The 24484-nt window shown below is 42.1% G+C and overlaps 2 protein-coding genes across 3 annotated transcripts; one reads left to right on the forward strand and one right to left on the reverse strand.

Annotated features, from left to right (window-relative positions):
* The first annotated feature begins 6411 nt into the window (after positions 1 to 6411).
* LOC115111380 (Krueppel-like factor 9) lies at positions 6412 to 10983 on the forward strand. Its single transcript, XM_029637373.2, has 2 exons — positions 6412 to 7298; positions 9804 to 10983. Exons 1-2 carry the CDS (start codon positions 6857 to 6859, stop codon positions 10079 to 10081), a joined length of 720 nt encoding a protein of 239 aa, XP_029493233.1. The 5' UTR covers positions 6412 to 6856; the 3' UTR covers positions 10082 to 10983.
* Positions 10984 to 11288: 305 nt separating this feature from the next.
* On the reverse strand, positions 11289 to 23010 carry LOC115111381 (protein FAM219A-like). Of its 2 annotated transcripts, none has more exons than XM_029637376.2 (6): positions 22738 to 23010; positions 21289 to 21406; positions 19785 to 19887; positions 19472 to 19552; positions 15216 to 15270; positions 11289 to 12952 (listed from the first exon to the last, which is right to left on the reverse strand). In XM_029637376.2, the coding sequence occupies exons 1-6, from the start codon at positions 22804 to 22806 to the stop codon at positions 12794 to 12796; spliced, it is 585 nt and encodes a 194-aa protein (XP_029493236.1). In that variant the 5' UTR covers positions 22807 to 23010; the 3' UTR covers positions 11289 to 12793. The 2 variants fall into 2 exon arrangements, with proteins under 2 accessions (XP_029493236.1, XP_029493237.1); XM_029637377.2 differs by having other exon boundaries at positions 21289 to 21391; positions 22738 to 23009.
* Between the last annotated feature and the right edge of the window lie 1474 nt (positions 23011 to 24484).

The raw sequence follows: 24484 nt of genomic DNA on the forward strand, positions 1-24484 counted from the left end.
TATTTTTGATTTATTACTTGTGATTTCATGAAAGTTAAATATTTATAATAATTTAATTTGAATTTGGCGCTCTGCCATTTCACCGGATGTTGTCAAATCGATCCCGCTAAAGGGATTTGATCTCTAAGAAGTTTTAACTGACTTGCCTAGTTAAATAAAACAATATTGTAAAAAATTCCACAAATTATGCAGCAGCATATAAGACATTTTTGGACTCAACTTGTTGTGCTGTGCTCACTTGAACAAGAAGGTGGCGAAGTGGTCCTTCTTGTGGGCAAATTCTTTCATAAAACTTTGTCAACAAAGTCTTCCATTCTCTGTATGTATGGTGCTTTCAAGACATCTGGGAACTCTGAAAAAAGCAAGGTTGAATTATGATGTCAGCGATCTTCAGGTCAGAGCTCTAGAAAAGGCCAGAGTTCCCGACTTGGAATTCTGAGTTGGATGACCATTCAAAATGTATTTTCCCAGTCTAAGCTTGTTTTTTTCAGAGTTCCCAGTTGCCTTAAACTTACTGGAGTCTGAGATTTCTCCGTTTTGAGTTTCCAGTTGTTTTGAACACGGCAGAAGTCATGTTGGATTGACAGCATGGCCAATATATTCAACCTTTTCTGGCCCATAGTGTTGCATGTGAATGTTTTTCCTTTTAAGCTTGAAAAAGAGACCCTTAAAACCAGACTAGGACCACACACCCTCTCCACCGAATAGCAGGGGAAGCAAAATAGTGATTGCTTTGCAACGCTTGCAGTTAGACACTGATTCCTTCCAAACCACTCATTGTTGAACTTGCGATTTCCAACTTGTTGTGTAATGTTTATGTCCAATGCCCGATGAGCAGCGACAAGTTTTATCTATAATTTCTCTTCATTATTTATCTTCATATGACAAGGATTAAAAATGATTTGCCAGTAGATTGTCGACGTGATTCATAAGGACAACTGCTTGTCTAGCTAAGATTTTGAAAGTATGTTGTTGACATGATCAGTCCAATCAAAGCTACAGTAGACTTGATTTGACGTCATTTTATTTATGGCCAATGACCTTGAGCCTTCTTGGATGGGCACATGTAATGTACATCTATGGTAGCGCCCAAGGAGGCATGAACTTTCTAGCTCTCCCTGTAGATTTTGCGGTGATGTAGTGTCCCCATGAGTGACAGAACACTGAGCCAATCACGGCGCAACTAGAGAAGATTACCAACCCATATGCTCTGTATTTCCCGATGGCTGCCCTTCCACCCCAGAAAGCACTGAGCTAGGCTAAAACAGCTGCATTTCGAAGCTGCCTTACTCAAGAAAGCAAAAAAATAGACTGTTTGTATGTGGCTAAATAACTCAATGTTTTTCTTTGTTTTTTTTGTTTGCAAACTGATATGTGACACGTATTAATGCCAAAATAACATGCAAAACAAGCAAAAAACATAAAATAAAATATATACAGTGCATTCGGAAAGTGTTCAGACTTTTTCAACATTTTGTTACATTACAGCCTTATTCTAAAATTGATTAAATTGTTGTTTTTCCCCTCATCAATCTACACACAATAAATAACCCATAATGACAAAGCCAAATCATTTTTTTCCCATTGTTGTAAATTTATAAAAAATTTAAAACTGAAATATCACATTTACATAAGTATTCAGACCCTTTACTCAGTACTTTGTTGAAGCACCTTGGGCAGTGATTACAGCCTCGAGTCTTCTTGGGTATGACGCTACAAGCTTGACACACCTGTATTTGGAGAGTTTCTCCTATTCTTCTCTGCAGATCCTCTCAAGCTCTGTATAGGGAGCATTTCTTCACAGCTATTTTCAGGTCTCTCCAGAGATGTTCGATCCGGTTCAAGTCCAGGCTCTGTCATAGCCACTCAAGGACATTCAGAGACTTGTTCCGAAGCCACTCCTGTGTTGTCTTGGCTGTGTGTGTAGGGTTGTTGTCCTGTTGGAAGGTGAACCTTCGCCCCAGTCTGAGGTTCTGAGCACTCTGGAGCAGGTTTTCTTCAAGGATATCTCTGTACATTGCTCCGTTCATCTTTCTCTCGATCCAGACTAGTCTCCTAGTCCCTGCCACTGAAAACATCCCCACAACATGATACTGCCACCCCCTATCGTCAATGTAGGGATGGTGCCATGTTTCCTCCATACGTGAAGCTTGGCATTCAGGCCAAAGTGTTCAATTTTGATTTCAAACAGACCAAAGAATTTTGTTCCTCATGGTCTGAGAATCTTTAGGTGCCTTTTGGCAAACTCCAAGTAGAGCGCTGCAGAGATGGTTGTCCTTCTGGAATGTGCTCCCATCTCCACAGAGGAATTCTGGAGCTCTGTCAAAGTGACCATCGGGTTCTTGGTCACCTCCCTGACCAAGGCCCTTCTCCCCCGATTGCTCAGTTTGACCGGACGGCCAACTCTAGGAAGAATCTTGGTGGTTCCAAACTACTTCCATTTAAGAATGATGGAGGCCACTGTGTTCTTGGGGACCTTCAATTCTGCAGATATTTTTTAGTACCCTTTCCTAGATCTGTGCCTCGACACAATCCTGTCTCGGAGCTATGCAGACAATTCCTTCGACTTCATGGCTTGGTTTTTGCTCTGACATGCACTGTCAACTGTGGGACCTTATATAGACATGTGTGTGCCTTTCCAAATCATGTCCAATCAATTGAATTTACCACAGCCACAGGTGGACTCCAATCAAGTTGTAGAAACAAGGATGATCGATAGGAAACAGGATGCACCTGAGCTCAATTTTGAGTCTCATAGCAAAGGGTCTGAATACTTATGTAAATAAGGTTTTTCTGTTTTTTACTTTTTAAAAACCTGTTTTCGCTTCGTCATTATGGGGTATTGTGTGTAGATTGCTGAGAACTTGTTTTTATTTAATACATTTTATAATAAGGCTGTAATGTAACAAAATGTGGAAAAAGTCAAGGAGTCTGAATATTTTCCAAATGCACTGTACATAGCTAAATAGGTTGGGCTCAAAATACTGAATGACAGGTCGCCACTGAGCCTATATCCCCGGTATAGCCCCCGTCTCCCCTAATCTGCATCAGATAATGAGCTCTTACTGTAAATGAACTGCATATCACGGAATGTTTCAGAGATATCAAGTTACAGACTGGCAAAATATGGTACTGCACAGTCAAACAACCAAGCAACAATACTGAGAGCCTCTGGTTCTTTTCCTGTGTTTGGTCTGGACTGGGTTCTCACCTGCAGCAAACCGCACCATGGTAGCCTACGAATGGAATCGGACCGAGATCACACTAAACCGTAAACCGTGATGCATTGTTTAGTGCGCTCCGGAGTGCAGATAGTGTTCATACCAGTCCAAGCAGATGCTGACTGCGGGTTCAGTGAACGGACCACATCCACACACATCGATCATTCAACGAGTTCTCTAAGTAAAGATGATTTTCACACCAAATTGTTTTGGTGCAGTATTGCCATAAGGTTTTTCCGAACTCTGGTGAGTGTACCCCCTTTGGACTGGTGTGAATACTCTATCCACACTTGGGAGCACACTTTAACAACGCACCATGGTTCGCTCAAAAAGTGTGATATCGGCCCAATTCAATTCGAACAACAGCTGCAGTTTTGAACGCAGTCTGGACCAAACACAGAAAAAGAACGCTAGTCGCGCATTATTATTGGTTTGACTGCGAGCATTTGATGAAATCCATGCAGCATCATAACTTGAAATCTCTGAAACATGTTGTGAGTAGCAGGGCATTTTTGAGCGCATGTTATGCAGATTAGGGATATAGGCTACTGAATATAGCCTATTAATGTCGCAGTTAAAGCGGCTATTACGCTCTTTCCTGCCGCATGCTGTTGGAAGACCAAAGCGAAAGCAATATGATGATTGGGAGACACAAGTGATGCTTTATGATAATCAAAAATGGATTTAAGGTGAGTATTTTTGTCCAATAAACAAATGACTTGCATGGAAACATGTTTTTGTTTGGGCATTTTAGTTCGTTTGACATTTGGCAACGTAAAACCAATTTAAAAACCAAATTTAAAAAATACAATGTAACAAATTGCCGAAATCTGATACAAACTATAGCTTAAAACAGTACGAAAATGTATGCACTCACAACTTGAAATCGCTCTGGATAAGATCGTCTGCTAAATTACTAAAATGTAAGAATTGTGTGAAAACGCATTACTATATGTTTGTTTGGAACGTAGGCTATCTGGGACAACTATTATAGATTGCAGATAGGCCTGTATGAAAACAAAGATGCATGCCAATAGAGATAAATAGTAATGGCGTCTTTTTGTAGGCACTAACTCTGCCATGGTTCGTTGAACAAAGCCTATGAGGAAAATCAATGGCGTTTTTGTAGGGGGGGGGGTTGATTTGATAATCGACGAAAATAAGGTATGTGGTAAAAACGGGAAGTTTATGAGATCTTATACGTTTTGTTAAATGAGACAATATTCATCAACTAACGTCACTTTTTGTCAATTTTGAATAATTGATGTAATGATAAAAAAACACAAAGGCTTCATAATTCATAAAGGTCATGTTAACTGACTGCTATTATCTCGTACAACAAAAACATATAAGATCTACTGAGACCGTATTTTCGGTGTTTAGCCTATTCCATAACCCTATTCTTTCCCCATTAATTTTCCTATAAGGATGACTGAACGAACCAGACACGTTTTTTCTGGGTATTAGGACTACAAACTGTGGAGCTCTATAGCTGTAGCCTAATCTTCGAGGAACTTGGCCCTCTTAACTGCAATGGCGCACGAGTTCATACTCAGTTCACGGAAGAGAACATTCTGTTCTACAGTCGCACGTGGACACACACAGGGAGGCGGTGCTGGTTAGAATAACATGTTAGAGCGTACCAACGTGATATGCTGTCGGTAAGGGGTGTAGCGGCAATAACAGACATCCAATGTCGTGTTTATGGGCAATGGAGAATTCCAGTGCAGACTGTAGATTCAGGCGATAGCCTATGGCCACGACGTCCTCCCACACTCGTATAGCCTATATCCTGTTATAGGCTATACTAGGCCACCAGACATGGGTGTGTTGGGGGGGGGGCGCTATAATTTAATTCTGATATTAGGCTAGGTCCTAGGCATAGTCTAACCGGGTTGGGGTAGAATAGAATAAGCCTCAAGCCTAATTAAACCAGGCACGTGGCTATCACGGTGGGGACTGTAGCAACATATTATCTCCTGACAAGTGGCAACACTGTTTGTTTTTTTCTTCGAACTGTGTCCTGGTGAGCTCGGAGAAAGGGGTTTACATTTGGAGAGGCTCTTGTTACAAGCAGCCTCATTGGCTGATTTCTCCTACCACTCATGACCTGAACTTCAGGCTATGTATGCATTTGCAGATGGGTATGCCATAGTTGTAACAGAGAAATGCATTATCAGAAACTCAAGTAGAGCAACATTGTTTTAAATTAGTGAGTTCCCTTGAGAGTAAAATGACAAACCACTGAAACATCATGAAGACACGCTGTGGTTATAATAGGCTATGCAAGGTTAGTAGATTCACATGTAGCCTATAGCTTGTGTTGGTAAATCAAATTAAAATAGAATGATTATTAGGCTATACGCTGAGTGAACAAAACATTAGGTACATCTTCCTAATATTGAATTGCACCTCATTTTGCTATAAGGGATCAGTCTCTCATGGAAAGAGAAAGTGTTACAAATGTTTTGTACATTCAGTGTATAACCCTGAGCTAAGAAAATAACCCCAAAAGTTCAAAGTAGGCTAAAGTTCGGGATTTGGGAAGCTGTTCAATAGTATTGTAGTGACCTTAACACAACACCTAGTGACCTCTTCAAGAGGTTCAGGCCTCTTGGTGTAACAGTTAAGGTGTTGGCTTGACAGTAGCTGGACCAATCAAGTCCTAATTGGGGCTACACCTCGAATTCGCTACAGTATTTATAATTCTTGATATTTTCCCATTGATTCTTGAAGAATGTAATCCATAAATGCCTCACGAGTTTAGCATAAAACAGGGTCAGAACTATGTCGACGTCATGGATCTAGTCAGTCCTTGCATCTTGAGCGCTGGATATTCCCAAATAAATGTAACTTTTTAATTGTCACGTGAGGCTATAGGCTACGCTTGAGAGAAACACACTTACATTTAAGGGGATAAAATAATAGTTTTTCTCAAAGAGACGTGTTCGCTGCTGAAGAAATGTGTTACGGAAATGAGCTAGAGGAATTGTGTTGCAATGCGCCTTGCCTTAACCCTTGAAAAAGAACACTCGCGCAGTCTGGTCAACAATGATGTGTGGCATGACAGAAACAGTCCCCCTTTTCATATTGTTCATCCAGTGATTGGCCGACCATCCCTTCAATCAATGAATTTTGAACGAGCTATTCCAAGTTGTGGGTACAAAAAGTACGTCACCTTTACTCGTAGCCAATTGCAGCCCTGTTTTATTATGACACCCTGGGATTCCGCGAATTTGTTTCTTGGAGTTGGGAACAGCTTCATGCTGTAAAATAGAACAAATTGACGCATTTGCGAGGAGAGAAAGAAGACAGCAGAACCTACAACACTATTCCAGGACCGTATTTATTATTTACAGGCTACAGAGGAGTAAATCAAACATCAAGACAATTATATAGTTAGTAGCCTAGTTACAAAAGAGCGTTTATTTGATCCGTTTCTGTAAAATAGTATTATTTTGAGACAAAAAGACGACACGTGAAACTGAAAACCACATGTTTCCTAAAATCCCTGTGGTGTGAAGATAACCCACCCGATAAATTACAAGGAGAGTCCATTTATCAAAGGCGAAAATATCAGCATCCGTTTAGGGAACATATTTTTGTCACCGCTTAAATAAATAAAAGCTTCGGCAATGTCGGAGGTTGATCTCGCTGCTGAGTGTTTAGTCTCCATCGCTAACCGCCGGCCACCGGAGGACCGCTGTCCCGGTGCCAAACCGAAAGAAGACATGTCGAAAGAGAACCAAGAAAACAGGACTTTGTTAATGGTGGCGATGATTTTGCTCGACCTGAACAAATGTAACCAGATAACACGCAGTGAGACATGTGGTGGGGGTAGTAGATGTCTGGGCCAAAGTGATGCCAACAGCATGGTTAACGGATCCCTGTGCGGTCACAGGGTGAGCGGGGACACAGCAAGGGCGCAACATACCTCGACAGAAAAACAGTCACGGAACAAGAAGGCTGTGATATTGCATGTGTCCTCAGAGAAGAGACATTGTTGCCCGTTCAGCGGCTGTGGGAAGATGTATGGCAAGTCTTCCCATCTTAAAGCCCACCTTAGAGTGCACACTGGTAAGTGTTGTAAAGGTTAGGCTACATAGATACATACATACATAGAAGTAAACTAGATAGTCTATACTGGTATATAGCCTAGCTCTGTATGTCCACACTGGCGCAGAGATTATTGAGAACATAACTTTGACTAGTCAGTTTTTCAGTAGAACATTGCAAAATGATATGGCTCTCATAGTTTGTACTAAAGACAATTCGATTTAGTGTATTCTAGAATCTAGATAACCATCGTGCCTAGCTCTGTAGTATGTGTGCGTGTTGTACATAACTCAACGTATACATGAACTGGCTTCCTGTGTGTGTTTAATGCGGAGGTGTGTCCATGGGCAGAGAGGTGTGTGCGCAAAGGGCGGCGTGATTCTTGTTGACACCATAGAGAATCATAGAGGCCTCTAGTGACCAAAAGGTAGTATTAGCATTGGCAGCGCAATTGAGGGCTTCCACCACTTTAACCAACTGGGTGGGACTTCCGACTTCATTGGCTGATCCCTCCGGATGATCCTGTTGGAGTCATGTCCAAACAGGTCGTCAGGAGGGATCAGCCAATCATGAAGAACAACATGTACTACTTCAAAATGGAGATTGCCTCAATGGAGCTGTGCATGTTGTCACAGATGCTATAATGGCACAGATACAAAGATGAGTCCTCAATCTCTCACAATGGTTGACACAAATTGTTGAGCAAGAAATGAGAACAGTGTGCATAGTAGTACAGAAACTGACTTCCTAGACATGTAGATATGGCACATAGAGTGGAGGTGTTATAATACCCATAAAACCTAGTGGTTTGGGGACTTTCAGGGACTTGTAGTCTTGCATGTTTACTTTGATGCTAATTTGCATTTTTGAATATGACAGTAAATAAATAGAGCTGAATATATTGATTAAAGTCACATTGTCCTAGAGAGATTTACACGGTTATCGAAATGTAACGTAAGCCAACACGAAACACAGACCTTATTTTAAGTGTTTCTAAAATCCCCTATGGGAAAGATGAATGGTAGAAAAACGATTGGAACAATTTCCATGTTTGACTGCTAGGTTTTATGGGTATTATGACTCATACTGTCGTACTCTATTCAAACTTCTACTAGGCTGCATAGGTCTTGTTCACGTGCTAGTCAGAATTAGGAAACTGAGATTTCTGACTTGCTAATTGGTTGTAGTTCTATACGTGCCGCATTCAACCAGTTACAAGTCGGGAATTTCAGAGTTCCGACTAGATTGTGAACGCGTCATTATAGACGGGTTGGTCGACAACGTCACAAAAAAATGATGCGCGCTCATGGATGTGTCCGGAAGGCGTGCGTTATGATTGTGAATGGTCAGATAGCTAGCAACAATGACAAGAAGCTGTCCTGCGGAATCGTAGGTGGCTCGTTTCAGCTCTTTCTATTTTGTTATTGATACCGTGTCTTGTTTTGAGGTGTTTTGACTAGCTAGCTAGCATTTAATTTGTACATTTAATTTATTTTCATATGAATATAAATTGTATTTGTCACATGCGCCGAATACAACAACCTTACCTTGGAATGCTTAACGTTACTTGCAGAGTTTTTTAAAAAGTAAGTAAGAAAAATGTGCTAAATCATCTAAAGGAAAAATAATAACACAATAACGAGGATATATACAAGGGGTACCAGTACCAAGTCAATGTGCAGAGGTACAGTTTAGTCGAGGTAATTGCGGTAATATGTGCATGTAGGTAGGGGTAAAGTGACTATATAGATAATACCAACAACTGTAGCAATGTATTAGAGGCAACAGGTACTCATTGTTCAAATGTATTTATGTTTTCAATAAACATTTGGAGAAGAAATATAGTTTACATGTTGTCAACGGTCTAAGTAAACCCTGTCTGTTTTGCCTCATAGTTGCGCACACGTCAGTTTTGTTGCTAATCAACCAGCCTGTCTATAGCGCACCATTTCAACCAAGTGTTAAGGACCTGTTACCTATGTTTAATGTGTAGCCTGGATATATTATTGTAATAAACCCACATATTGTCCTTGGTAACCATGCAACACCCCTTCCTCTTACATCACATATTTCACTACACTCATATTTTTGTTTCTAGACAGGCTACCTGGTCATGAAGGAATTCAACACTTGAATGAATTAGGCCTATTTGTAGTACAAATGCTATTGATCAGTCGGTATAATAATGAGCATGTAGAATCCCCTTAAGATAATTTTATACAAATCTTATAATGTTCCTGACATATCTATCATTTCGTATAAATGTTGATACATAGAGAACATATTATTGTTATATAGCCTTGTTATAAGAATTCAATATTATAACAGCTCTTAAGTGCTTAATGGTAAGTGATGTCTCATAACCTGAATTTTCACTCAATTGCACACCTGTAGAGATGGAATGTTAGCCAATTTGATTTATTATGAAAAATGTTGACCTTCATTCTGTCATTGAGAACTCCTCAGAATGACTCCACTTATTCCCTCTTCCTTCTCTTTGTCCTCTTGGTGGCTATGATTCTCCAGGTGAGAGGCCATTCCAGTGTACCTGGCCAGACTGCACTAAGAGGTTTTCGCGTTCAGACGAGTTGACACGCCACTACCGAACACATACGGGGGAGAAGCGCTTCACCTGCCCGCTATGTGACAAGTGTTTCATGAGGAGTGATCATCTGACCAAACACGCCCGCCGCCACGCAGGCTTTCACCCCAGCATGCTTCAGGGCCCCACAGTCAGAAGAAGCCGCTCCTCCGCCTCCTTCTCCTCCTGTGACTCTGGAGACCAGAGCCCTACTGAGGTGTGAGACACACACACGCACAACCAAAATACACTACAGGGAGGTGAAAGTAGGCTACTTACTTTATTTACCCAATAAACAAACACACTTTTTTGGGGGGCAAAATGTTATGAAAATGTTTTATCTACTGTGGGCCCAGTGCCCTATTGAACAGTGCCCTGTTTGTTTTGTTTGGTAATAACTGGTCTCTAGTGACCCCTAGTGGTGTGAGCAATATTATCACTGGAATGAGAAAAGTGGTATAAATCGTAGAACCATTCACCTTTTCGCTTAATATTTAATTGACTCGTTCTACAAGGAATACTGTACATCAAGTAGCAATGTAATAATATATGTGAAGTATGTCATATTTTTTTATTTTGACATTTATTTGGTTTTTACACTACCAGACAATGAGAGGCCTTATGTATTAAAGTGCTCCATAATGTAATGGTATAAATCACCTTGGTAGTTGTGTGTGTGTGCTAGTAGTTGATAATGAATTGCCTAAATGATGGTTATGTTATAACACAAAGCAGTGCAGTGAAATGTGTTCCAAGTCACAGACGGGTTACTCGTACAACTGAGATAGGTGTCAAATTGCCAACTGAAACTATCCAAATAGAATGTAAAGTTGTTTGTTGCAGCTTAGATTACTATTACAACATTTGCAGTATTTGCAACATTTTTTGAACTTTGTACATTATTTTTGTATTTGTATAGGGGATTGTGTAATACTTTGTGCCTTTCAGATTGAATTCATGCTCAGCATTCTTGGACGTTTTGAAGTTGTTCTAATTTTCTGAAAGTCTGAAGCTCCATCTGTCAACCTGTGGATAACTAATTTATGATAGTATTGCTCACTGTAAATACCTGTGTAGTTAATTATGTCAGATATTTTTAACATTAAAACAATACTTTGTACATCAGTATGATCTATGTGAGGTTGTGTCATTTTATAGGGAGCCAAGATGGTGTCATCATTTTCTAGGCCAAATTTCATCCATTCTTTTTTCCCCATATGCATTTTTTTATGTAGCTAAATACATTCCAGTCAGCATGTAGGCTTACTTATTTCAACAATGTATTCCATTACATGTTCATTGTTAGATTTCTAATGAACTTAGTACCTGCCGTCACCCTGTGAGAGAGTTTTCGCTACATTATCAATGCACCTGGCTACAGAAATGCATTTAGAAAAATTCCCCAGTATGCAGTAGACACCCCAAGCAGGTTCAGTTGGCTTTGTGTTTATTGATGTTATACACTACACAGGACAGTAACATTGTTAAATACTAGAATGTAAGTGTCTACATGAGAACACAATAGTAAAATAAATAATAATAATCACCTGTCTAAATGAAAAAAATTAAATGCGTACATTCATACTGCAAATCCCTTTAAAATACATTAGGTCATGAGACTGGCAATAAATACACACATTTTGTTTGAATATTTAAGGCATACTCTAATCGCAAATCAACTCTGAGGTGGTCGAGTGAAGGACTCAGTGAGGGATTAGTACTCAAAGTTAATGATACTTCTGATCCTTTGATCACTTTCCAACCAATCACGAGAGGAAAATAAACTGCATCCCACCCCCTGCTGCGTGTCTGCTCTATTGACACTATTTAGAATGATTGTGCCAATCAAGATAGCAGGAGTGGTTAGTTAGACACATTGTGGGAGGGGCATGGTAGGATGTCAACAGCCTGTATCCAAAAAGCTATCTAAAGTTGGCTTATACTTTTACTTAACAAAACCACTTGTTCCCTTTGGCCTCTACTGGGGTGAATTGTGTAAGCAAACTGGACAAGTATTGTGTTGTAGAATGAGTCCAATGATAGAGTGCTGTATCATCCTCTTGAATAAGGGTCATCGCAGGTTAGCAATCACCTTAATCACCATACACATATTACCTTAGAACCCAAACAAACTCAAATGTGCAAGAATAACACATTCAAAAGTGATAAATCAATGAAGAATGGACAAAGTAGCAGAGTGTGTAAGATGTGGGAACAAACAGCCAATTCAGATACATTTCCCAATCCCTTTACAGTAGGTACTCATCATGAATGTCATCCCTTTGCAATGCATTCATTCCTAAAAACCATAAATACCTCCAACCAGTACAATAAGAAACAGGGCAAGAGTGTCAAGGTAGACTGAATGAGTGCTAGACAGGCCGGTGCTAGACAACCCTGCTTTCAGGACCAAATTACAGTATCAGATACCAGATAACACAGCCCAGTACATACAATCATACAGATCCTTTAAATAAAAAGTATATAACTACAAAAATGAACTAAATAAAATGCAATAAATATGACAAAGTCAAGTAAGCAGAGCAGCTTTATCACCAGCAGTTAAGATAATATTTCCTATTTAGGGACATGAAAATTATATTTTAAATCAAATGACCTTGTTTTTATTTTTGCTTGTATTACACAATATTGACCAGGAAGAGGCATCAGAGAGGCCTAGACTAATGTGTCTCCTCCCAGATCTCAAACACAAACAGAAGTGCATGTCCTACCATAGGAGGAAGTAATCACTGTTAGTCGTATTTTAACATTTTTTTGTTTGTCTTAATTTTCCTTTTTTTTCCCCTATTTTTTCTTTTTACATTTAACTTTCTGCCCGATAAGTTGATTATTTGTTTTCATATAATTATCATATTCTATCAATGCTCTCTGTCGCCGCTCTAATGGCAGAGTAAACTCACAGCAGATGTGTGGGCTACTGGATTTGACAGGCGGTGGAGGAGGTGGCTTGGCAGCACATGCAGGTGGGGTTGACAGATTTGGGCAGGATCAGGTCCAGGTCTTCGTCGTCAGGGATCTCGTCCAGCCGGTAACCATCCTTCAACAGCTGGATATTCAGGTCCTGGTTGATTTGCTGCAAGGGTGGACATATGGACATGTGACTAGGGGGTATAAGGTATGGTCAGTCATGTTACTAAGGGGTGTAGGGAATGGTCAGTCATGTTACTAGGGGTCGTAGGGTATGGTCAGTTATGTTCTAAGGGGTCGTAGGGGATGGTCAGTCGTGTTACTAAGGTGTTGTAGGGGATGGTCAGTCATGTTAATAGGGGTCGTAGGGGATGGTCAGTTATGTTCTAAGGGGTGGTAGGGGATGGTCAGACATGTTACTAAGGTGTTGTAGGGGATGGCCAGTCATGTTACTAGAGGGTGTAGGGGATGGTCAGTCATGTTACTAGAGGGTGTAGGGGATGGTTAGTCATGTTACTAGAGGGTGTAGGGGATGGTCAGTCATGTTACTAGACGGTGTAGGGGATGGTCAGTCATGTTACTAGAGGGTGTAGGTGATGGTCAGTCATGTAACCAGAGGGTGTAGGGGATGGTCAGTCATGTTACTAGAGGGTGTAGGGGATGGTCAGTCATGTTACTAGAGGGTGTAGGGGATGGTCAGTCATGTTACTAGAGGGTGTAGGGGATGGTCAGTCATGTTACTAAGGTGTTGTAGGGGATGGTCAGTCAAGTTACTAAGGTGTTGTAGGGGATGGTCAGTCATGTTACTAGAGGGTGTAGGGGATGGTCAGTCATGTTACTAGAGGGTGTATGGGATGGTCAGTCATGTTACTAGAGGGTGTAGGGGATGGTCAGTCATGTTACTAGAGGATGTAGGGGATGGTCAGTCATGTTACTAGAGGGTGTAGGGGATGGTCAGTCATGTTACTAGAGGGTGTAGGGGATGGTCAGTCATGTTACTAGAGGGTGTAGGGGAATGTCACATTACTGGGGCAGCAGAAACTCTACCATAGACTTAAGACTATTAAGTAGAGTCTTCAAGGAGTACCCATGTAACTAAAGGCTTTTCACACGGTGAAAGCCCTAAGTAACATGACTGACGATCCCCTACACCCCTTAGTAACATGCCTGACTATCGCCTACACCCCTTTTTTATCAACTGACCTTGCTTTTATTTTCACTTGTATTACACAATAATGACCAGGAGGAATCAGAGAGGCTTAGACTAGTGTGTCTCCTCCCAGATGAGTATTCTCAGATAAGTAGTCTTCAAGGAGTACCCATGTAACTGAAGGCTAGTCATATTGTTACACTGTGAAAGCCATAATCACTGTTTTATCATAAATTGTTGAAGTTGACTTAATTCAGCGATCATATCAGGCTTTTGAAGACAGTCTTGTTACAGTAGCTAAATTGTTTAATGACAAAGACATAAGGCTAAAATATGTAATGTAAGTGGTTTTGAGAATGGGTCAGTTGTGGTGACCTTAAATTAATAAAGGTAGCCTGAGATTTTATCCAACAGTAATCTGCATTTACTGTAAGGAGGTTTGTGAAGGGAGAGAACATGAAGATTGTAAGTGTGGTGGGGATGAGTAGCAATGGCCAGGCATGACTGTAAAGTCCAGTACAGATACAACAGCTGAGACGAGACAAGACAGTTTTTATGCAGTTTGAGGTTTGCTTGATCTAGTTTTAGAACATCTCATGTCAGCTGCTGGAGTTTCTAAGATTCAATATCTAAAATATTAGCTAAAGAAGAGACGTGTCCATTTAACAGTGTGCAGATCTTCTGTGTTTAGCCAAGCCGTTAGCTAGCTAGCCTACCAGACAGATAGCTATTTTGCTGCAGTTAGCTAGCCTTACTTGCTGATATTTCTCTGACAAGTCACGAAAGTCCACCCTGTTTCTGGTGCATGCATTTCATGATACTAATTTGCTACAACAACTTGTTACAACCAGAGGCAGCTTTGTTTCAAAGTACATCAGTCATTGTGGTCCAGGCTGTATCACAACCGGCCGAGATTGGGAGTCCCATAGGGCGACGCACAATTGGCCCAGCGTTGTCCGGGTTAGGGTTTGGCCGGGGTAGGCCATCATTGTAAATAAGACTTTGTTCTTAATTTACTTTCCTTGTTAAATAATGGTTAAATAAATAAAAACTAAATCAATTGTAAAGAGGCACCATCACAATGGAAATGGTCGCAACCACATGTATTGTCTTTTTGATCTGAATGCCCGTTCTTTAGGCAGCTGTTCTACAACACAAAATTCTAAAACTGGTTAGTTTTGTCTCATCTCGTTTCTCCTTATGACGGCTGTTGTATCTGTTCCGGGCTTAGGTAGTGTTACCCAGAGTGCATAGGTACCTGGTCCCTCACACATCTCACCTCGGCTGAGGAGTATCCCGATGAGGAATATCTGGACATGTCGAAGTCATCGTCACTGCAACATAAAGGGAAGTGGATGGTCATTTACATAGATTCATGTCATCACTGTTGATCTTATATGTACATTCACCTCATGCCTGTCACAATGGCGCCGAATGGGAAGGCTGCAGTTTTACGGGCTCCTAACCAACTGTTCTATTTTGTTTGTTTTTCGCGTTGTTTGTAACTCATTTTGTACATAATGTTGCTGCTACCGTCTCTTATGACCAAAAAGAGCTTCTGGACATCAAAACAGCGATTACTCACCTCAAACTGGTCGAAGATTTTTTCTTTAATGAGTCCAACGCAAAGGATATACTGCTTCCCGGAGACCAGGCCCTCATCCAGTAATTCGCGTGAAGAAAAGACGGAAATACAGGGTGCACAGGTCTGGGTGCCTTGTGAGAATTTGTCGACGAGAGAGTAAACCACCACTACCCTCTGTATTATTGGTCAATGTGCAATCATTGGAAAACAAACTGGACGATCTACGATTAAGACGATCCTACCAACGTGACATTAAAAACTGTAATATCTTATGTTTCACAGAGACGTGGCTGAATGACGACACAGATAATACAGAGCTGGCTGGCTTCTCCGTGTTTCGGCAGGACAGAGAAGCTATGTCTGCTAAGACGAGATACGGGTGTGTGTGTCTATTTGTCAATAACTATTGGTGTGCAATGTCTAATATTAAAGAAGTCTCGCGATATTGCTCACCTGAGTTAGAATAACCAATGATAAGCTGTGGATCACCCTATCTACCAAGAGAGTTCGCATCTATATCATTCGTAGCCATCTATTTACCACCACAAACCGATGCTGGCACTAAGACCGCATTCAACAAGCTTTATAAGGCCATAAGCGAACAAGAAAACGCTCATCCAGAAGCGACGCTCCTAGTGGCCGTGGACTTTAATGCAGGCAAATGTCACGTGCAACCAGAGGAAAAAAAAACTCTAGACCACCTTTACTTCACACACAGAGATGCATACAAAGCTCTCCTCTGCCCTCCATTTGGCATATCTGACCATCATTCTCTAAAGCAGGAAGTACCAGTGACTCTCTCAATACGGAAGTGGTCAGATGACGCGGATACTACGCTACAGGACTGTTTTGCTAGCACAGACTGGAATATGTTCCGGGATTCATCCAATGGCATTGAGGAGTATACTACCGCAGTCACCAGGTTCATCAACAAGTGTATCGACAACATCGTCCCCACAGTGAATACATTACATTTTTTGTCCATTAAAATAACATCAAATTGATCCGAAATACAGTGTAGACATTGTTAATGTTGTAAATTACTATTGTAGCTGGAAACGGCTGATTTGTAATGTAATATCTACAGAGGCATACAGAGGCCCATTATCAGCAACCATCACTCCTGTGTTCAATTGGCATGTTGTGTTAGCTAATGTCTACACTGTATTTCTGTATTTCTGATCAATTTGATGTTATTTTAATGGACAAAAAATTTGCTTTTCTTTCAAAAACAAACTTTTGTACAGCAGTGTACATTTCCCAACCAGAAACCATGGATTACAGGCAACATCCACACCAAGCTAAAGGCTCGAGCTACCACTTTCAAGGAGCGGGACATTAATCCAGACGCTTATAAGAAATACTGCTATGCCCTCAGACGAACCATCAAACAGGCAAAGCGTCAATACAGGACTAAGATTGAATCCTACTACACCCGCTCTGACGCTCGTCAGATGTGGCAGGGCTTGAAAACTATTATGGACTACAAAGGGAAACCCAACTGCGAGCTGCCCAGTGATGCGAGGCTACCAGACGAGCTAGATGCTTTTTATGCTCGCTTTGAGGCAAACAACACTGAAGCTGTGTGATCACGCTCTCTGTAGCCGATGTAAGCAAGACCTTTAAACAGGTCAACATTTACAAAGCCGCAGGGCCATTTACAAAGCCGCAGGGCCAGACGGATTACCAGGACGTTTACTCAAAGCATGCGCGGACCAACTGGCAAGTGTCTTCACTGACATTTTCAACCCCTGGCCGAGTCTGTAATACCTACATGTGTCAAGCAGACCACCATAGTCCCTGTGCCCAAGAAAGTGAAGATAACCTGCCTAACTGATCGCACTCTACACTGCCCTTTCCCACGTGAACAAAAGGAACACCTATGTGAGAATGCTGTTAATTGACTGTAGCTCAGCGTTCAAGACCATAGTGCCCACAAACCTCATTACTAAACTAAGCACCCTGGTACTAAACACCTCCTTCTGCAACTGGATCCTGGACTTCCTGATGGGCCACGCCCAGGTGGTAAGAGTAGGCAACCACACATATTCCACGCTGATCCTCAACACTGGGGCACCTCAGGGGTGCATGCTTAGTTCCCTCCTATACTCCCTGTTCACCCACGACTACATCAATCAATCAAATGTATTCATAAAGCCCTTCTGACATCAGCTGATGTCACAAAGTGCTGTACAGAAACCCAGCCTAAAACCCCAAACAGCAAGCAATGCAGGTGTTGAAGCACGGTGGCTAGGAAAAACTCCCTAGAAAAGCCAGAACCTAGGAAGAAACCTAGAGAGGAACCAGGCTATGAGGGGTTGCCAGTCCTCTTCTGGTTGTGCCGGGTAGAGATTATAACAGAACATGGCCAAGAGGTTCAAATATTCATAGATGACTAGCAGGGTCAAATAATAATAATCACAGTGGTTGTTGAGGGTGCAACAGGTCAGCACCTCAGGAGTAAATGTCCAGTACATGGCCAAGCACGACTCCAACACCATCATTAAGTTTGCGAAACAACAGCCTGATCACCGACAACAATGAGAGCCTATAGGGAGGTCAGAGACCTGGCAGTGTGGTGCAAGGACAAAAACATCTCCCTCAATGTGAGCAAGACGAAGGAGCTGATTGAGGACTACAAGAAAAGGAGGGCCGAACAAGCCCCCATTAACATTGATGGGACTGAAGTGGAGCGGGTCGAGAGTTTCAAGTTCCTTGGTGTCTACATCACCAACAAACTATCCAAACACACCAAGACAGTTGTGAAGAGGGCACGACAACACTTTTTCCCCCTCAGGAGACTGAAAAGATTTGGCATGGGACCCCAGATCCTCAAAAAGTTCTACAGCTGCAGCACCGAGAGCATCTTTTTTTAAAAAAATTATTTTACCCCTTTTTCTCCCCAATTTCGTGGTATCCAATTGTTGTAGTAGCTACTATCTTGTCTCATCGCTACAACTCCCGTACGGGCTCGGGAGAGACGAAGGTTGAAAGTCATGCATCCTCCGATACACAACCCAACCAAGCCGCAGTGGAAGCCAGCCGCACCAATGTGTCAGAGGAAACACTGTGCACCTGGCAACCTTGGTTAGCGCGCACTGTGCCCGGCTCGCCACAGGAGTCGCTGGTGCGCGATGAGACAAGGACATCCCTACCGACCAATCCCTCCCTAACCCGGATGACGCTATGCCAATTGTGCGTCGCCCCACGGACCTCCCGGTCACGGACGGTTACGACAGAGCCTGGGCACGAACCCAGGGACCCTGATGGCACAGCTGGCCCTTAACCACTGCGCCACCCGGGAGGCTTCATCGAGAGCATCTTGACCGGTTGCATCACCACCTGGTATGGCAACTGCTCGGCATCTGACCGCAAGGCGCTACAGAGGGTAGTGCGTATTGCCCTGTACTTCACTGGGGCCAAGCTGCTACCGCACGGCAAGCAGTACCGGAACGCCAAGTCTAGGACCAAAATGCTCTTTAACAGCTTCTACCCCCAAGCCATAACACTGCTGAACAACTAAACTAATTAGATGGCTACATGGACTATTTACATTGAATCCCCCCTTTTTTTTTTACACTGCTGCTACTCGCTGTTTATTATCTACGCATAGTCACTTCACAAATGATCTCGACTAACCTGTACCCCCGCACATTGACTCGGTACCGGTACCCCCTGTATATAGCCTAGTTATTGTTATGTAAATGTCTTGTGTTACTTTTTGATTGATGATTTTTTTTTCTTAGAGTTTATTTAGTAAATATTTTATTAACTGCATTGTTGGTTAAGGGCTTGTAAGTAAGCATTTCACGGTAAGGTCTACCTGTTGTATTTGGCGCATGTGACAAATAAAATTTGATTTGATAACCTAAATACTGTATCCATGTTGGCAGGTCTGATAGTAAAGGGTGATGGTGGACACGTGACATTATGTGTACGATATCACCTACCTGTCTGTATCTAGGGCCACCAGGGGCTTCTCATCAGGGCTCTGGTCTAAGGAGGAGTAGCCCTTATTGGGCACCACCAGCCTGTGGAGAGGAGAGAGGGAGTGAGTGAAAAAGAGGGAAAGGTAGAGGTGGGCAGGATAGTGAGAACACAAGAAGGAAGAGGTAGAACAGACCAGGAGGAAGAGAGTGAGTGAGAGTGAAAGAAATGGGAGGGGTTGTAGATACCAGTGAAGAGGGACATAGGGAGAAAGAAAACAATGAATGAAGGGCCAAAAGGGAGGAGGCCCTAGTCAGGACCGAGGTCAGCTCTCACCGTGTTCTGGCCATGACATTGTTCTTCTTGGGCTGCTGGTTCACTGGACTTCCTGCATTGCCATTCTTCAGTGATCCCTTCCTGGCCAGCTCTCGCTGTTTCTCTGCACATCACAAGATGTGACATCAGAGGATTGACAAATATAGAGGGCCACAGACACAATCCTGCCATGGCAGCTCTCAGATAACCAGTCTCCTGACACCATTCAACTGGTCATCTGGTTTTGAGTCAGAGATGTGTCAAAGATGACAGACCAAGGCCATCACCACATCCCCAGATTATACACACACAGCACATTCACACCTGGTGCAAGAACGACTCAATTCTGGCCCTAATGAACTTACTGAGTCAACTTTCTGAGTGAATTTACAGAGTAAGGTATTTTGTCATTATTCGATCTTAGCAAATCACATTACTAGACCTACAAGGCGTGGTTCCAAATAGAAACATATAAATGGTAGCTAGTTAGCTACCTTCTAACTAAAGGGCGAAGCTTCACAGACAAAAAATAATGATAGTATCCTAATCTGTGGGTGATGTGTCGCACTTGTGGGGAAAACTTCCCCATAAAAACGAAAGAACACAAATACATTTTCTAAAATCTTCATGTTGCCTCACACAAGCATATGGATGGGAATAGGGGGTACATAAGTCAGGCTAATGATTACAGCTTGCTAGTTTGAGGTTTTGATATAACAGACCTTCTGGGCTTGGCAAGGAAATATCTGGTGTGCGGGACTAGGGCCATCCAACAGTAACAGTGACTCCCTCCCTCATCCCAGATGTTATGGGAACATTTGTTCAAAGGGGATCATGAGTAGGGTTTGCTCATCAAAGACATGTCTTTTTACAAAATTGTTAAATTGAGTCATTATTTTACCATGTCATTTTCTGGTCATCCCAATGAGGTGTTTCAATGTATTTATACAGGTATGTATGCCTTTTAAGCCTTGACACTAAACCTAGCCATTGTATTGCTCCCTTCTACAGTACCTTGTATTGCTCCCTTCTACAGTACCTTGTATTGCTCCCTTCTACAGTACCTTGTATTGCTCCCTTCTACAGTACCTTGTATTGCTCCCTTCTACAGTACCTTGTATTTCTCCCTTCTACAGTACCTTGTATTGCTCCCTTCTACAGTACCTTGTATTGCTCCCTTCTACAGTACCTTGTATTGCTCGCTTCTACAGTACCTTGTATTGCTCCCTTCTACAGTACCTTGTATTGCTCCCTTCTACAGAACCTTGTATTTCTCCCTTCTACAGTACCTTGTATTGCTCCCTTCTACAGTACCTTGTATTGCTCCCTTCTACAGAACCTTGTATTTCTCCCTTCTACAGAACCTTGTATTTCTCCCTTCTACAGTACCTTGTATTGCTCCCTTCTACAGAACCTTGTATTTCTCCCCACAACATCTTTGTATTGCTCTCCGGACATGTGACCACTGTCCAAGGTGCTGAAATAAACAGAGGTACTAGGTTCTGCTGAGACCTCTTACGCTCACCTATCTTCATCTGCAGAGGAGAGGGCTTGTAGTTAATAGTGACTGGCTCGCCCTCCCTCGTGTCTGAGTCTGCCTCCGAAGAAGCCGTGGACGATGCCGGGTCCTGGAGAGAGAGGTTCTAAATTGCATCACAGTAGTGAGAGATTGGTGTCACACGACTCACGTTCTGGGATGTTTATATGACATTGTCATTATGTATAGGCTAGTAAATACAATAGGCATATTGCTACTGTATTAGAAAAATATACTTGTGGGATTTCCTGTCCGGCTCACACACACATATGCACTTTACACATACATCAAAGGTTGTCAGGTTGTCACATCTTAATTGTACACAGTCTATTCATTGACTGCCATGACACACATTACACTCACAACTCCCAAAAGCTACGCCACTGCAGATACAGACAAACACTTTCGCTGAATCATGGTATTCCAGATAGGTTCCACCAAAGCAGGGGTGGGAAACATATGGCCCACGGACCAAATCCGGCCCTTCAGGCCATTCAATCTGGCCCGAGGGAGGTTTGGGTAAAAAAGGAAGACCACTCTTGAATGTCTAAAACTAGACATCAAGTATGTAGAAATGATAATGGACCTATACGTTTTAAAATAACTTCCCCTTTTCAGGCCCGCAAATTGCTTCTGATTAACAAATTGCTCAGGAAAAAATTGTGTGGCCCTCCACTGAATTTTTAAATCTAGATGTGGCCCTTAAGCCAAAATTATTGCCCACCATGGACTTGAAAAACGAACTCGATACAGCAAACTAACATGGTCTACTGAGACACAACACTAACTATATGCCTACAGCATCTGATGCAACGAGCAGGTTTGATTCTGAGTGAAACGCCATATGCTGCCGTGGAGGGTACCGCTCCACGCAGTCACCGCATGATGAAGTAATCGAAGGGGGGCTAGGCCTTACTCGCTCCGATAGGCCAGCCAATTGCTTTGTAATATTCATAAATAGCAAACAATTAAATAATAACATGTTCTGTTACATACATGCCAATCCACTACCTACGATTTTTGCAATGACAGGCTTTGTCTCATTTGTTTGTCCCAAGAGCGGATGGCTCTGCGAGGTTGGGATGGTTATTTTCGCCAAGCATCACCGATGCTCACTACGCAGCTCGATCATTTGAACAACGGATATTGATCAAGGTCGTCTTAAATTCGCTTCTCATCGCCATAAAGCCAGGCATACTCTCGTGACCTTATGGTTGCCTACCAATAATACGACATTTTCTACATTTATCAGACAGCTAAAACAAAATGCAACAAATTAACACCAGGCCATTATCGAAATTCAACAATACATTACAGGCAAAATTGATAGCGTCAAAAATGAAGTAGCCTAGTCTAACAGTATAGGAACATACTGTATTAGCCAATGCATTAATTTATCATCACAAGTTGTAGCCTATAAAAAAACATCCCACTTACAAGCGGCTGCATCTCCGCCTGAACAGCGCTAGGCACCTGAAATCTATCTACCGGTATCTCTTCCATCATTTTGGCGAGGTGTTATTTCTACCGTTTATGCCAAGGTAATTAATAATACGGCAGCGCCGTGTGTTTTAGTGTGATCAATTAAGGCTGAGATTTTCGGTTTCTCAGATTTCTATCAATCTCTGCGATTCTCCGGTTCTTTGCCTCATCCCAGCAGGCAGTATCTGTAGTGACCAGTCGGTGACTCAACCACCCACTTCCGGGTACGGATCCGTTAATCGGTCTCGCCCATAATGGTCTCGCCCGCCTTACTGCCGCCGGAGAATGAGCATAAACCTGTTCCACAATGGCCTGACAATGTGGACCAGTGATTCTTTATGGCATAACTCCAATAAAGATACTACTATTTATAAACTGAGTGGTTCGAGCCCTGAATGCAGATTGGCTGACAGCCGGGGCATATCAGACCTTATTCCACCGTTATGACAAACCATGTTTTTTTTACTGCTCTAATTACGTTGGTAACCAGTTTATAATATCAATAAGGCACCTCGGTTGTTTGTGGTATATGGCTAATATACCACGGCTAAGGGCTGTATCCAGGCACTCCGAGTTGTGTCGTGATAAGAGCAGCCCTTAGCAGTGGTATATTGGCCATATACCACACCCATCGTGCCTTGACGCGTAAATATAGGCTATATATAAATAAATAAATGACAAAATATATTTTATAAATCCCTTTTTATATCAGCAGTTGTCACAAAGTAAATAACATATATTTGGCCTAAACCCCAAAGGGAAAGCAATGCATAAGCAGAAGCACAGTGGCCAGGATGAACTCCTTAGGAAAAACCTAAAGATGAACCAGGCTCAGAGGGGTGCCAGACCTCTTCTCTAATATGACATTTTTAAACTTGTTTTTTAATAAAAACGAAGTGTTTTTTTATAAACATATTTAGGCCTAATTCTTTGTCGGATCACATCTATTATAGGCTGCCTATTCTCCCCAATTAAAACAACATGTTGTCGTTGCCATTACAGCAGAGAGCAGCAATATCATGTACTAACTGCAAACGAATCAATACTAACGAAGACGATAATATTTTTTAAAATTCTAATTTCAAGGGCCAGTTGTCTTGGCCAGTATGAACCAGCAGATGGCGCTCCAAACATAGGTTTTGTGATAATAGTCAACTGGGGGCAATGAGACAAACTAAAGACAGCAGAGGCTGTGGTAGGCTTATGGTCCCTCATATTGACCCAAAGCATTGTGTGTGTGTGTGTGTGTGTGTGTGTGTGTGTGTGTGTGTGTGTGTGTGTGTGTGTGTGTGTGTGTGTGTGTGTGTGTGTGTGTGTGTGTGTGTGTGTGTGAGTGGAGGCTGCTGAGGAGAGGACAGCTCATAATAATGGCTGGAACGGCGCAAATGGAATGGCATCAAACACATGGAATCCATGTAGTTAAAAATCTTCAAATGTATTCCCTATCAGTTTACAATTCAACATTCGTGGGGAATTTGTAAGTCGCTCTGGATAAGAGCGTCTGCTAAATGACTTAAATGTAAAAATGTAAATGTAAAGGGCAATGGGAACAATAGCATAAGGAAATATGGCTGTCACTACAGGTGCGGCTCTGTCCACAAGCCAGCCGGTTGTGACTCGTGGAAACTGTCCATTGATAGTTACACGTACACTTTACACAGGCCAATATTACGTTCTATTAGGACTCCTTCCATATACTGTA

Source organism: Oncorhynchus nerka, linkage group LG27 (genome assembly GCF_034236695.1).
Source record: "Oncorhynchus nerka isolate Pitt River linkage group LG27, Oner_Uvic_2.0, whole genome shotgun sequence".
Lineage (NCBI taxonomy): Eukaryota > Metazoa > Chordata > Actinopteri > Salmoniformes > Salmonidae > Oncorhynchus > Oncorhynchus nerka.